This window comes from Ursus maritimus, unplaced genomic scaffold, assembly GCF_017311325.1.
Source record: "Ursus maritimus isolate PB19 unplaced genomic scaffold, ASM1731132v1 scaffold_18, whole genome shotgun sequence".
NCBI classification, from domain to species: domain Eukaryota; kingdom Metazoa; phylum Chordata; class Mammalia; order Carnivora; family Ursidae; genus Ursus; species Ursus maritimus.
In genome coordinates this window covers 21,032,529-21,049,157 of record NW_024424230.1, presented here as the reverse complement: position 1 = coordinate 21,049,157, position 16,629 = coordinate 21,032,529, and the positions used below count along the sequence as shown (strand labels likewise).

Genomic DNA, 16,629 nt, shown 5'->3' with positions numbered 1-16,629 from the left:
ATTGATAGTTACCCATATTTTTTTTTTCAAAAGTAAACTATCTCTTACTGTTCTTAAATTAGAATGAGTTACTGAGATGGTGTTCCTAACTACTCTGAGTAGCTTCTTGGAACTTTAGTGAGAAATGGACCAGTTCTTTCTGCATGTATAGATAAAATTGGTACAGTTGATCAGAATTGACCTGAGTGGCTGTTGAATAATTCTGTGAATCTTAATTGGTTTATTAGCATATTAACAGGCAACATTCTGCAGATGGTTCTGTGGACCCTGAGTATCTGGATTTGGCAAATCCAGGGACTATTATATAGGAATGTAACAGTCATTAAACACTGATGGAATCCCTGTTTTGCCAGGAGGCTGCAGTTGGTATCACTGTCAGCCTGCTGATCAGTCTTTATAGGAATTAATTAGCTCACATATTTGTAGCAATTTGGTAGTTATAATATCTGCATGACAAAAAAAAAGATTTGACATTTATTCTTTTTGAAAAATAATTGTTGAAGTTCACAAGACAGGCTAAAGTTTAGAAAAGAATATTTTGTCTATGCCATCACAATTGAACATTATTTTATACTTTCTAATCATTGAATCACATGAACAGAGGCATCTTAGCAAGAATAAGCAAAGGCTGAGCAATACTGTTTGCATTTCATGTTTCATCAAATAATGACCAATCCAATTTAAAGGCATAAACTCTGAATGTAAAGCCAGAATTTATTTAACCAAAAGGAGAGCATAGTATGGTATGTCTATTAAACTTAATAGATTAATAAGGCCAATCTACCAACAGTATCATAGAATCTATCACTGGAAAGGATCATGCTCTTCAAGAAAAGTGTTTTAGGTGAATATGACTCTGTGGTAACACCATGCCTGGAACATAGCAGGCATTAGGGATGTTTGTTGAATAAACTAATAAAGCAATGCATATAAATAATGATGAGATTTGCTTTGGGCCTTAATCCAAAGAGAACAGATGATTAGGAAACCAAAAAGTTTTTTAATTTTAATTTTTAAAATCAGCGATGTAGTAATGAGAGCACTGAGCTCTTCATTATTCATAATATCATGATGTTTCAGATGTAACTAGCACAGAATCCTCTTCTGTTGGCTGCCATAATTCACTTGTTAGGCTAACTAAGAATTTCCAAGTATAATTATGGGATGAAGGGAAGAAACTTGGAAAACACACAACTTTGAAATTTTACTACATATTTAAGAATGTGAAAATCTGAACAAATACCATTTTTTATCAAAATAATAGAAATGGAAAACAGAAGGCCTGCTACTTTATTATTCTGTCTAGTTGTATGGTGTATCATTTATTAATACATTATACATGACCTTGTTTGTAATCTAGCAACTCTGTTGACACCTGGACATTCATGCTTTGTATGTAAAGTGTACATAGTAAATTATATTATTGGTTTGTCTTCTGGCATTACCTGAACATTGAAATTGAGAACAATTCCACTCACTCATTCTTAGAAGGAATATTTCTCAAACCTTCATTTCTAATAAGAGAGCGCCACAAAACACTTGTGATTCTGGAAGCAGCCAGCTGTTAATATGAGTTATGTCAATCTGACCTGTAATCTCACCTGACATTTGGAACTCAAATATTTTCCCTTATTTCTCCAACACAATTAAAATATTTAGTCTCACTTCATTTTATGAGACATAAATAGCTATGTAAGTACTCTGTAATTACTGTACATTGTAACAAATGACCTCATAAATACATTGTAATGTCCCATGTAATTACATGGTAAGTCATGTCTTTGAGATGGTTGCTCTGAGATTGAAAGCCTGCTGGTTTCAGAGATTAATTACTTAGGGCCTAATTTGACAGTTTGCTTGAAGATATGCCTCTGTTAAATAGCCACTTCTGCATTTTTTTAAGAAAATTGCTTCATAGTAATATTTTCCCTTATTTAATATAGACCCAGCTGTATGTGTTTATCCCACAATATTGGCCATGCCTAAATTTTATTTTATTTTTTTATTATTTTTTTTTAAAGATTTTATTTATTTATTTATTTGACAGAGAGAGAGACAGCCAGCAAGAGAGGGAACACAACCAGGGGGAGTGGGAGAGGAAGAAGCAGGCTCCTAGTGGATCAGGGAGCCCAATGTGGGGCTCGATCCCAGGACCCTGGGATCAGGCCCTGAGCCAAAGGCAGATGCTTAAGGACTGAGCCACCCAGGCGCCCCTAAATGTTAATGTACATTTAAGCACAGAAGGCATTGTTCTGTATAGGATGAGACTCATTTGCAGTCATATTTATTCTATCAAACATTAGATACAAATTGTTTTTGTGATAAAGGCTCTGGTTTTGTCACTAAAACAATTTTTAGTATATAGCATTATAAAAACTTGGTTTTTATTCTCTTACTGAGTACTGTACAACCTTTAAACTAATATTTCATTTTTTAAGGGACCAATTGGTATATCATGATTATTTTAACATGAGTGCATTATTGCAATACTGTTAGTTCCTACTGGTTGTTTTTGATAAATGCATTTTATCCCATATGTGAAAAAAATTTCATTTGGTATAAATCAGTATTTAAACTCTTATCTCTTGCCTCAGTTGCTTAAATATTTGGTGAAATAAATTAATCTGAAGTTATGCCATTCACCTTACTGCTCGAATAAAATCTTGGTTTCCATGTTCTAAAACAAACCAACAAAAGAAGTGAGAAATAAGTGGACACTGTATTTTCTGCCTTAAATTGTATATTGGTCTATTTTCTTGTGCCTTTGAAGGGTATAATTTTACATATAACTCTGCTGATGTATTTGTGTTCTGGCTTTCCTAACTCTAGTTCCTGCATCAAGGCTATTACATTGCTTTTAGTAGTTTTATTTAGTAGAAATGAATAGTCTGAGAAAGGACCTAGTGATCTGAAGGAGTTAATGAGCCTCCCTAAACATCCAGCTTACTTCCAGGGAATGACTTGGGTACTGGAGAATAAAGTCTATTGATACTGACAAATTCTGAAATGTATTACTCGTAAGATCGCTTTATCATGAACTCCAGGGAACAACCAAATTGCTTTATCGTAATGGAATTTTGTCAAAATGTGAATACCTCCTAGAAATTACATCCCCAGTTTCTAGCACCTAGAATAAAACAGGCCTGGCTACCAGGCTATGCATAGCAAATTATCGTGTGGGGGAAAAAAAAAAACCTCTTTTAAATCCTAGAGTTTACCAAAAAAAGATGCTAGATACATCCAATTCTACCTTTCTTTTTTTGTTCCCTTTAGTGTAGACTATAGTCTATATTTGGGGGTGATTTTCCTGGTTGGCTTTGGAATATTCAGTTAATTTTATTTAGTTGGCCAAGAAAGCCTGGCTAGCAGGAAAAAATAATTGATTTTTCTTCATTTTTCTTCCAGTAATAGAGACCATACATAGTTACATACCCGAGAATCAACTCCAACAGTGGTTTTGTAATCAATGGAGAAAGCACTGTTTATGAGCCACTCAACAGAATATGGTAAAATCTATCATAAGAAAACCACCTTTTTACACATTGCACTGAATGGTTTTTGGGTGGCAAAGAAAGTTGTTTTCCAGGGAAATGTAATCTAGTTGTTGTGATCAGATGAAGTGTTTATGAAGATAATTCTGCCTCGTTAAGAATCATTCATTCGTTTATGTATTATGTCTTCGATACACAATCATAGAAGCCAAAGTGACCTGATAACTCAAGAATTGTAAAATGAAAAAAATAATTTAAATAAGAGTAGAACTTTGTATTTTGCAGTGTTTTTACATTTCTGAACTCTTTCTCACTGATCACCCCTCGACAATTAGGTGAGAGAAAGAGTGGCCGTGTGATGTAAAATCCATGCACTTGGGTCAATGAGTCCTAACAACACTTAGCAAATTAAGGAAAAGCTGAGAGTATGCTTTCTGTCGTCCATCTTATTATACTTATTGAATATCTTTTAATTACAAAATACTAGTCTCTCTTTTCTCTAAATGACAATTCAGGACTGCATGCTAGACAAAAATCCAGTAAGATTTTTTTAAGCACAAGTTATAAGAATCAAGGAAGTTTGAAGTATATTTCCATCTACCTGTGCCTAGGATTTAAGCTTTAGTTAACATTTGGAGTTAATTCTTAAATAGATGACTGGTAGTTATTGTGTAGAATAGGTATGCGAATTTGGGACCAGAGCTGAATTAGCGACACCACTGGGAAAGAGTCTGTGGACCACACAGGGCTGTTGTCCCCTTTTCTTCTGATAGACTTTTGTGCCTCATCTTTATATTACATAGGAATTTTTCTTTAAATATTGCTCTGAAAGTATCCAAAATACTAACTTAGCCGACTGCCAAATTACCAGTATAACATGGGATGCCTTGTGTCTCCTTGGATGGTGATGGATTGATGCTCTCACAGTGTAGGTTTGGAAACCTATTTGACCTTAATTTACTGGTTCAATTCCCCTATGCTACTAAAATGAAGTAGGTTAGATAAGTGATTAGTTTCCCCTTTTTTCCTTGGAATCGTGAAGGTTGAGCTCTCAGAATTTGATTAAAAGAGCAGAGAAGAGTGGTGGCATGTCAATTTCTCAGCATCAAATTAAATTTAGCCCAGTTTACTTTAACTAAGAAATATAAAAATGGAACATGTAAGAAATAGAGCATATTCCAGATGCCATTTCTCACTGTGTGCATTTTTTTTTAATCTTATATGTGCCCACTGTCTACACCTGAAAAAGACAGTTCTGTGGGGTGAATGGGTGTGGAATTCAGATCCAGTATCAGGAGGGCTGTGCCCCTAAATCAGGAGTAAGGAACATGATTAGGGATGCTCCTTCAGGAAGACCAGTCACAGTATCCAAACAAACAGAGTAGTAAATAGCAGCTGTACCTGGTGGGTGGAGTCAGAAAGAGCTGACGAGGACTTTTGGGCATTATAGCAGAAGACCAGAGGTTTGGGCAGTCCAGAGTGTGAAAGCAGGTAATGGCTAGATTCAGAGAAGTGAGTAACAATTGTCAGGGAAGTCTCCCAGACTCAGAGATTCACAAAGGAGACACTAGCTGCTGGAGGACTCAGTCAACTTGGGTGTTTTGGAAGAACCAGGCAGATTACCAAAGTAAAAGAACATTGACAAAGATACATGGCAACATCCCTCCGAGATATACCCAGTCACTAAAACTAAGACCCAACTCAAAGTGGATTTGCAGGCTACGATTTGAAGTTGAGCAACCTGAGAAAAAATCCCAATGTGGCTTAGCACAACATAACCAGGAACAGGATTTTTCCAGAGTAGATCAGGTAGGGTTTAATCCTCAGGGAGGAGTCCCACTGGCACCATCTATAGAGATCCAGGGGCTACCAGGGAGGGCAGAGATAAAAGGAAGACAATTCTACAACTAAGCTAACCTATTGATGATGAAATGTTCCTATCATTTCAAAGCCATTAAACAAGATCACAACAGGCTAGATTTCCTCATTTTTTAAATAAAACAAAGCAATGTGACTTGCCTGAATTTGGGACATAAAATTTTGTTTAAAGTCAAGTATTTTTCAATTTGTATATAAACATACTTTTATTATTGCACAAATATTTACTTAGACTTGAGTGATACTAACAGACTTCACTCTGGAAATGTGTCACACAAAGTATTTGCTAACATGGCTTTATGTCTTTTTGGATAACAGTTGCCTACACGAACTCAAGAATGCCAATTTTAGTATGCTACCCAGTTTTCTAACTTCACTTATCACAAGAGATTGCATATTTATGATAGTGAAGTAAAAACATGGCAGATCTGCAAGAATAGTATATAACTGGAGGGAAAATATATAAGGCCTTCATAATATTTTATTGACATCTTATCAGTTCCATAGTTGGTTAGTCCCATAAAGTATATAGATTTATAAAAAAGCCAAACACATTTGGAAAATTGTTCACATAATTATACACATAATAAAATTTAAAATACTGTTTAATTAGTGAGTTAAGTTCTATTCCAGTTTGAAGTTCAATTCAGTTTATTTCAGCACCAATGAAATATTTACCAACTATTTAGATAAATATCAAAGGTTAAGCATTAGATGTTGTTATTGTATAATTTTGGTATTATTAAGATATCATTTATTCTAAATGATAAAATTAAAAAATGCCCTTCCCAGACTTAACTGGAATATTATTAATATGGGTAGCCTTTGTTTCTGCATCTTCTGTGAAGTGTCATTTATTGATACTACTGGAAGGTCCAGTTAACTTTTTTTTTTTTTTCTGGAAATGTATTGTTTTTCAGACAGCCTTATCCCCGTAAATGCATTATCATCTACTGAGTTGCTTATGCCAGAAACCTGGGTCAATATTGATGACTTGTCCTTCTTTACACCTGACATTTAATGAATCACGGTGTCCTGTCAAGTCTACCTCCAAAAATATACATAGCATTTCTTCACTTTTTCACATTCCTCTAGTCTCCATTGTATTCCAAGGTCTCTTCTTTACCACCCATGCCAGAAAGTTCTGTGGGATACCCCAAGAAATGTGAATTGCCCTCTACAGAGTAAATTGCTCAGTAAATATTCATGGAAGAAAAGGAGTTTAAAAAGTGTTATTAGGTGACTTATCTCTCTCAATGTTCCTAATGCGTGGAAGAAAAATTGTTGAGTCAGCATACAAGTAAGTAGGTCCGCGCTGTGAGAGCATCATTGTTTGCTCTATTCCTTCGGACCCTCGTTTACTTTTGTCTTTATTTTCCCCCTCTCCATCTCTTAAACTCTTGACCTCTTGCCTCACTTTTTCTCTTTCCTCCTTCCCTCCCTTGAAGTTCCAAGCATGTTCCCATCATCTGCTTTTAATCCACACCACAATCCTCTGACGTAGGTATTTCTCGTATTGCAGATGAGAAAACCAACTCAGAGAACTTAAGTGACCCATCACCTGATCAGGAAGATAACGGATATGGGTGTAAAGAGGGTGACACCCAGAGGCAGGGGGATCAGTTAGTGAGCTGTGGCAATATTCTGGGCAATGGTAATTAAGGTCTGAGTTGGGGCAGTGGCAGAGGGAATGTAAATAAGGAGACAGATCAGGGATACAATAAAAAGAGATTCTTTAAAAGTGCCAATGGCACTCTTTAATAAAAAGCTATAGGGTGTCATGGGTACGGAAAGCATATTTCATTCTTCAAGCAACATGAGATTCAACAAGTCACCAGAAATACACAAGCAGAAATAAGGGGCAGAGTTCAAAACTTATTTTCAATTAAGTTTCAAGATCCTTAGATTCCTGCTGTGTTGGCCATGGCATTCTTATTTGCCGTAAGAACCTTCTTTCAAGTGGTGCCCTTCAATTCCCTTCTATGGGAATGCTATCCAGATGAAATCACTTAAAAAAAAAAAAAAAGTCTTTACTACAGTCCCTGCATATGTTTGGAATGGGGCTTGTCTTCCTCTGCAGTCCATTCTAGAGAGAGTAAAGCAAAATGCCAATGTGCAGTGGGATATGGTGAATTAAAAACAGAAGCTTATGAAATGTGGCTTCTAAGAAAAATTTGGGGTGGCAGACTTACCATTTTTTTTTTGTTTTGTTACTTATTACTCATACGCTAAAGGAAAAGTAAAGAAAGGAATAAATGGAGCCCATGAAAAGGATAATACCACATCACCAAATGGAATTGGGTTGTCTCAAAAAGTTAGAAAATAATGGCCAAGGAGATCTTTTCTTTTCAATCAGTAAACCTAACTGCTCCCACCAAGCTAACTTGGAAACGAATTCATTTTTATGATAATCAAAAAGGAGAGGGAAGGATTTGGGGAAGCTAAATTTTACAGTTTTTCTTTTATTTCAGATCTGGAAAAAAAAGCGAAATTAATACTTGAATCAAAATAGAACATTGGCAACAGCTTGAAAATTTCACCCTCTCAAGTACTGAAAGAACCAAAAGTCAAGTCACAGCTATTAGAATTGATTTTTCAAATGTCAAAGGTCATGTGTTAAGTATTTTTAATAAAAATAATTACCAGGCTTACCCATGAAGACTAGGTACAAGATTGTTCCCATAACAGTGACAGCTTTAGTTGGCTTTGTGGGGGGATGGGCAATGAAGTCTGAGCTACTGAGCACTGACAGAACAGGTCCCATACAGAAAATAAGATACATTATGCTATTGAGTATGAAAAATTTACTGAATACTTTTAATTAACTTCCCAAACCAATATAATTTGGGACATCTAGCCATATCTGCAGAAGGAGAACCTACAAGGAAAGAATTTGACCATTTGAGCCTTTGCCTTCTGCTGGTTCTTGCTTGAAACCAATGAGAAAGCATAAAAGATGCTAATAAACTTAGCTGCTGCCCATCTATGATAATGAATACACATGATGAAATTACTTCCAAAATGAATGATAACCATTGAGGGGCTTTGCCTCCTGGCATGTAGAGTGTATAACTGATTCTATTAATTAATGCTGCTAGGCATTGATATTAAGGTATTGGCTATGTGGGAATAATTTATACAATCACTGAAAATCCTCAAATATGATCAAGAAAAATTACTACCTGTCAAAAACTAAGTATTGCTCATGTAATCATTAGTATAATTAAGTTATCCAGGCTTAGTAAGTGATTTACAACCACTTGTAGACATACTAAAGCACAATTATTTTCCTTGTTTCAATATGTGCATTGAGATTAGAGTCATTTATAAGACTTAAAAGAGGTCTCTCAACAAAGACATAGCAAAGTAGTAACTGGAAATCATAAGGTTCTATCTCTTGGTCAAAGTTTAATGTCTTCATTTGTATTTTTTTTTTTCAATTTGAATTTACTTTTAACTTTAAAAAATAAACTTGTAGTCCATAGAAAATAACACTTCTTGATTTGCCAAGGGCTACTTATAGGAAGGCCAATTGGATGTATTAAAAACTAATTATTTAAATTCAGATTTTATTTCTTTCAAGAATATTTTGTAGGAGAATTTAGGTGAGTAGAATTGCTGAGTAGAAGTTCTATGATTATTTTAGCATAAAGTAATACAAATGTTAGGCCCAAACATTGGATGATCTTTCTGTGATAGTACAAGATGACTTCTGTCCATCATTTAACTCTGCGCCTCAATTTCCTCTTTTGTCAAATTGTAAAATAGTAATAATATCTGTCATGGCTACCTTGAAGCGTTGAAAAATAAAAGTAAGATAAGTAGTGGAATATAAATACAAGTTATGACTCTTCATCAAATCTGGTTTTCTTTACTAGTTTCTAAAACACTTGAAAACAAAGAACACAGCCACTCAGGAGCATGTATGTGTGTGAGGGGAGGTGGGGGAGAGAAGGGATAGGTGAGTGTATGTTATTTAAGGCTATGTATTCTTTTGGGTCCAGGGACATTATACAACTATTTTATTTGCTAGTTTGTCTCTTTAGCCAAATGCCTTAAATGAGCACACTGATCTAACATATGTCTCCTTGGCATGTCCCAAAAGACTTTTAACTTTTTTCCGGTCTATCTTTCCATTGCATTGTCCTATATGTCCCATTGGCTCTAGCCATTAAGGGACTACTTGACCTTCACTTGAAGGTGCTGTACATTGTCATGACATCTTGAGTTTGCTCTTAATATCCCCTTTGTCTTATCTTTTCTACCCCTCCATAAAGTTCTACTCATATTTGAAGTTTTTCTTGATTCATATTGGAAGTCATTCTTGACCATGTGAGACAGAATTAATTTTTCCCTCTATTGTATTTCCATTTTATTTTCTGGGACTCTGTGTTTTAGTATTTAACACTTTGTGTTTTCATTGAGTTTATGTATCTATTCCTAAGCCAGAATGGATATACCATAACTTATCTGGGTGTTTCTATAGTTCCAAAGAAAGTGTTTGCTACACAGCAGAGATGCAGTTAATATATTTTGAATGAGTGATAATTGAATGTATTAGACTCTAGCCTCTTGAACTCCCATGGGAGGCAATATTAAATAGTAAAGAATCCCATCTTCAAATTATATGATCTCTGTTCAAATACTGCCTCTATCACATGGTGGCCACATAGGTTCAAGGTACTTACCCATCTGTATCCTAATTTATATGATTGTACAAAAAATGTGACAACAGACCTTAACTCATAGGGTCATTGTGAGGATAAAAAACCTAACTGACATGGACATATAGGGTGCTCAGACCATTCCCGGGTCTATAGTAAGGACACAAAATATTATTAACAATTATTCTTAAGAGTGGCATTTAGTTTGCCACATTTTAAGCGTAATGAGGGTGAGATAAATTGTCTCAGTAGGGTCATACTCTTTCAGATATATTCTGACTTAAATCATCAGATTAATTCTATTTATCTAAGTTCCTCTAAAATTATTAAAATGTATTTGTTATATAATTACACTTGATCCTTATTATTTTCAGTCTGTATTTGCAGATTCACCTACTTGCCAGAATGTATTGGTAACTCCAAATCAACACCCACAATACCCTCCCCGTCATTTGCAGACTTACACACATACTGAATCATGGAACAATTGTAATCTCCAGAAGCACACATTCCCAGCTGAGGTTGAACAAGGAAACACTTCTTTTATTGTAACCAAGTGTCCTTTTTGTGGTCAAATAAATGCCACTTTTTTTTTATTTATTTGTTTACTTTTGCATTTATTTGTTTACTTTTGCTTTCTGTTGGTGATTTTGCTATTTAAAATGCTCCCCAAGCATAATGCTGAAGTGCTGTGTAGTATCACTTATTGCAAGAGACTGTGATGTGCCTTAGGGAGAAAATCCATGTGTTAGATAAACTTCATTCTGGCATGAGTTATAGTGCTATTGGCCACGAGTTCAATGTTAATGTATCAACAATAATATTAGATAAGATGTCTTTAAGCAGAAACATACATAAAACAAGGTTATGTATTGATGAGTTGATAAAAGTGTTGTAAAAAAAGACTTGTAAGAACCTAAACCTGTATTTTTTTTAAAGATGTTATTTATTTATTTGACAGAGAGAGAGACAGCCAGTGAGAGAGGGAACACAAGCAGGGGGAGTGGGAGAGGAAGAAGTAGGCTTCTTGCTGAGCAGGGAGCCTGATGTGGGGCTCCATCCCAGAACGCTGAGATCATGACCTGAGCAGAAGGCAGACGCTTAATGACTGAGTCACCCAGACACCCATGTATTTTCCCTAGGAGCAATATTACCATATTTACAAATTCAGTGTTTGTGGCAATGTTATGGAACATGGCTACTGCAAATTGTGAGAACCGACTGTAGTTGGCATGTCATTGACATTTTAAAAATGCTTAGCCGGTAACTGACTTTACGTAATTTTTTAAATATTTTAACAAAGGCACTTAGTCATTTGTAGAGCGATAGCTAATTTGTAGTAATCTAAAAGAAGAGGCTAAGACTTCAGTCTCCCTGGAGAATACTGCCCTGCCTCTGCTACACTTCCGCACTTCCACGTGATTGAAACAATACCACAGTGTTCCTGTGGTTGTGGCAGGGACTTAGAAATCCATTCCCTGACTTTGTGTCTGGCCTCTTTCTGATACTCATTTATTTCTACCACCTCAAAAGAACAACTGTGTATGTTTATTTTAAAAATTAATTTAGGGGGCCTGGGTGGTTCAGTCGGTCAAGTGTCCAACTCTTGATGTCAGCTCAAGTCAGAGTCTTGAGATGGAGCCCCCCCGCCAAACGGGCTCCATGCTCAGCACGGAGTCTGCTTGAGATTCTCTTTCTCCTTCTTCCTCTGCCCGTTCACCCACTCACTAAATAAATAAATAAAATCTTAAAAAATAATTAATTTAAATGTTCATCTAAGTATTACATGCACATTATTTTTTCAAAAATAATTTTTCCCTCCAGACTCCCACGTTCATCACTCTTTCTTTTTTGGGATTTACCTTCATGGTTTTCAATAATGTGCTCAGGTAGCTGTTCCTTAATTCCTTAGCTTTAATTCACCAGTTTTAGATATCACCTGCTGATTTATTTTTATGTCAGGATTTAGCAGTCTTGTACATGTCCATCCCTATTCTCCTTCACCAATCTTCTTCCTAGTTTTCTCCTCCTACTCTTCCTTCTCCTCCTCTTCATTTTCATTCTAGTCCTACTTCTTCTTGGAGGTGTAATTAAAATTAAAGTGAAATGCACACATCTTCAATGTTTATTTCTATGATTGTATTATTTCACTACAGCTGCCATAGCAAACACCACAGATGAGGAAACCTAAACAAACCCAGATAGTTGTTTTCTTAGAGTTCAAGGTATCAGCAGAGTTATTTTTTCCAAGTCCTCTCTCCTTGACTTATAAATGGCTCTCTTCTTCCACTGTCTTTACATGGTCTTCTTCTGTGTGTGTCTCCAAATCTCCATTTCTTATAATGACACCAGTCAGATTAGATTAGGTCCCATGCTAATTGACCTCATTTAACCTAATGATTTCTTCAAAGTCCCTACCTCCAAATACACTCAGAATCTGAGGTATTGGGGATTTAAACTTCAACATGTAGGGGCGCCTGGGTGGCACAGCGGTTAAGCGTCTGCCTTCGGCTCAGGGCGTGATCCCGGCATTATGGGATCGAGCCCCACATCAGGCTCCTCCGCTATGAGCCTGCTTCTTCCTCTCCCACTCCCCCTGCTTGTGTTCCCTCTCTCGCTGGCTGTCTCTATCTCTGTCGAATAAATAAATAAAATCTTTAAAAAAAAAATAAATAAATAAACTTCAACATGTAAATTTAGAACAGGGGCACAATTCACCCCATAATGATATATTTTGACAATTGTATCCACCCATGTAACAAACGTAAAATAAAGATGCAGAATGTTTCCACCACACTGAAGAGTCTCCTTCTTCCCATAGCCAGTCAGTCCCCCAGTACAACTGCCATGGGCAACTGCTGGTCTGCTTTGTATTACTATAAATTAGTTTTGCCTATTCTTGAACTTCATCTGAACAGAATTACACAGTATGTACTCTTTTCAGTTTATGTCTCATTATATCCAATCTTATATTAAAAATTTCTTTACTGTATTCCTGAGAATTCCATTTTTTTTCTCTTTTGGAGTCTCTATTTCTTGGATTTCATATCTTTTTCTCTGTGTTTGCACTCTTCATTTTCCCAAAGCATACCCTCATTAGTCTCCCGATAAAGGGAATCCAGATGGATATCTTTGAAACCATGTATTTCTGAAAAGTCCCTATACTTGTATAAGCATGTATTCTTATACTTGTGTTATATTTTTCTTATACTTGATGATTTGTTTGCATAGCCTTGGAAGTTCAGGTTTAGAATCTTTTAGGATTAGAATTTTATAAGTACTGTTCTATTGTTTCTAATTTGAAGTGTTGTTGAGAAATCTTACTTATTACTATTTTTACTCCTGATCATTTTTTATGTGACCTGCTTTTTTTTTTTTTTTTTTCCTCCATTCTGGAAACTTTTGGATCCTCTCTCCCCCTGAGGCTCTAGTGTTTCACAGTAATGTGCCTTAATGTAGTTTTTTGTGTTTTTTTTTTCCCACACATGATGTCAGACATTCCATAATCCCTTTTAGACTAAAGTCTCAAATCTTCCAGTTCTGCAAGGTTTTTATTGGGGGAAAGGTGTTTTGTTTTTGTTTTTGTTCTTTGGTAATTTTCTGCCTTCTATTTTTCCTATTTTTTTCATTATTTCATCTTATTAGTTGGATGTTGGAAATTATGCATTAAACTTCTAATTTCTTATCTTTTCTCTCCAAATTTCTATGATCATCTTTTTTTTTTCCCCCACTGAATTTTAGGAGATTTCTTTTAATTTATCTTCCAACTTATTTATTGAATATTTAACTGGTGCAACCAAATTATAAATGTTATAATATTTTTTTAAAATCTTTTATTTTTTTCTGTATTTTTATTCTTTTCACAGATGTAATGTCTTCTCTTAGATTATCTAGGTATTAAAGACAGCTTTTTGAATCCTTTCTCTGCTCTAAGCAGAAACAGCATTCTGTTTCCTTCAAGGGCCATTTTGCTATGTATTTTTCCTCTGTCTTTTAGAGTAAAGGCTTTTTTTAAAATGTCTGATAGTCTTAAATTGTTGGTTTACATTAAAATGAAATATGTCCTAAAAAGCTGATTTCAAAGTGTAAGTTCTAGTGCATGAGTGGGGTTATTAAGTGGGAGCCTCATTATTGGGGGATTAATCAGAAACCTGGCTGTTGTTTTCTCTAGGGCCAAACTTACAATTTTCTCTAGAGAATTATTACCTGATATTCTGCCTGGGGAATATACACCTGCTTGTCATTGCTCTGAATGCAGATGAAGAAAGAAGACTTGGGTGTCTTTGACTTAATAAGTCAAAAATAAGTCCCTTGACCTCATCTCTACTCTCTTCTGTGCCTGATATCTCTGAATCTGTGGATTCTGTTCCAATATCCCTAGAGGATAAAACTCCCAGCTACTCCCAGGTCACTGAGGGTTAGTAGATTGATTTTACTGGATGTGGGTAGGACCTCAGTCCATCTTTTATTTCAGCACCATGCTTCAGTTTTGTCTTTCAAGGTATTTAGGAAGCAACAATTTCTAGTCCTCTTTGAACTTTGCCATGTAAATCACCTTGTTTTTCATTAATATCTCTTAAGGGGTAATTTAGGTTTCATCTTTCCCCTTTGGCTCAGCCACCACACTTCCCTCAGTTTGCATCTCTTAAATATTTGTTAACATCTTTCATCCATTAGATTCCTATTCTCTATTTCCTCATAGGTTTATACCTTTTAGAATATTTTACTGTCATTTTAGTGGCATTTACAAAGGAGAGGTGATAATGCATGTAATCAATCAAATAAATTGTGTATTTTTGTCCAAAATCATACAAAGAGGAATACTGTCGGATAGTAAGAATGGGTTTCATTTGGTTCTGCAGGGTAATCCCTAGCACTTCTTACCTCTCTGCTTTACTCACACTTAGGTTTGGGTCATTTCTTTGACCCCATCCTGTCTTCCTTACTTTCTCCAGTGTTTTAATTTACATCTATTATTCTGCAGAGTATCAAAGTAAGCTGGCTGCCTCCTCCATCAGGCACACAAAATGGATTTATTACCGGCTATAAAATTCGACACAGAAAGACAACCCGCAGGGGTGAGATGGAAACATTGGAGCCCAACAACCTCTGGTACCTATTCACAGGTCAGTGTTCACATGGTGTCGTGTTGCAAGGTTTTGATGAATTAAATGCTTTAAGAATAAAATATACTCTCACTTCCAGGGAACAATTTTTTTTTGTTTTGTTTCCTGACAGGTGACATTTATTGGTCTGAACAAGAATAACCTTTATATTCTCTATAATGCTTTCAGAGCAGATGTTGCTTCTGGATCATCATCTTAATAAATGTATCAGATTTTTTTTAATCCATATTAGCTTCTCAGCATTGCTGATTCAACAACAGCTCCACTTGTCAAATAACTTTTAACTTTTTAACTAATAACTTTAAAAAACCATCAAATCAAATGGTTCCAAGTTTAGGTTGCTTTGATCTCTCTTCCCCTAATCCCCAGCAGTGAGGATGGGGTTGGAAAATTTGGAGAACGGTAGTTTGGGAAATAAACAGATTATTCTACTTTCCATAAACATAAAAGTAAATTCACTTTGGTAGCAAATACTGGTGGAGCTCATAGTAAGTCAAGCTTCTTTATGAAAATTGGACGCAGTTTCTGTGCAGTATTTAGAGAATATGTGATTTATTTCATAAAATGAATAATCATGGGATTATTTTAACTCTTGAAAGCCTTAATTCATGTCAAGCCAGGTTCCTAGAAAAGAGAGTCTGAAGTATGCTTTCAAGGCAGTGCCTCTGGGGGGTGCAAGCCCAGGAAAGCACCAGTGAGGGAACAAAGAAAGTGAGCAGGAGAGAAGAAAAATCAATGATGGTGGCATATCATTGAGCTGGCCACAAGTTCAGAGCAAACACAGAGTTTGCTTGGCCTCCCGGGGTGTCTCCTGAGAGGCCACATGAAGTACTATGTATCAGAGTCAGTGGCTGGATTGGAAGCCTGTCACTGGTCAAAGTCCACCAATAGGCTGTTATCTATTCTGTATCCCCAAACAGCACCTAAGAAGTCAGAGCATCTGGTGAGTATGCAAACATGGAATTCTCCCCTTGTCAGTAAGTACTTTATGTGGTGGTTCCTTGGTCTAGGGTAGCAACAGGACTCAAGAGGGCTCTTTAGCTCTAAGAAGAGCATAACTATTGCCAGGGACTTGGGAAGCAAAGCACATGGCAGTGGCTCATGATCAGAACTGGTGGGTGAAGCTGAGCAAATCTGGAATGGCACATAAACTGGGTCCAGGAAAATATACAAACTGAAACTCATAACTTACAGCTAATAGATAAAGTATCACTGCAGATGAGAAAAGAAGAAAGTAAACCCTTTTTTACTCCTTTCTCTATACCAAATACTCAGTAAATTTCCATTTGAAATCATAGTGTGTACACACACACAACACATCCATCGTAAGCTACTTGTTCAGCCCACACTCTGAGACCTGATCAAAACCTGTTCCCCCCCCCCTTCAGGTTTGTTTTTTTTCTTTTATGCCTATAAAATTTTAGCATAATGGTGAGAATGCTTCCAAGGTAGGTTGTCAATCACATTACT

At 35.9% G+C, this 16,629-nt stretch overlaps 1 protein-coding gene across 1 annotated transcript in view; it reads left to right on the top strand.

Moving 5' to 3' along the window:
• The window catches only part of DCC (DCC netrin 1 receptor), a 704,420-nt gene that overhangs the window by 495,947 nt on the left and 191,844 nt on the right, over positions 1 to 16,629 (top strand). The window contains exon 13 of the mRNA XM_008693128.2: positions 15,018 to 15,159. Coding sequence (XP_008691350.1) covers positions 15,018 to 15,159 — 142 coding nt within the window. The remainder of the gene's footprint in view (positions 1 to 15,017; positions 15,160 to 16,629) is intronic.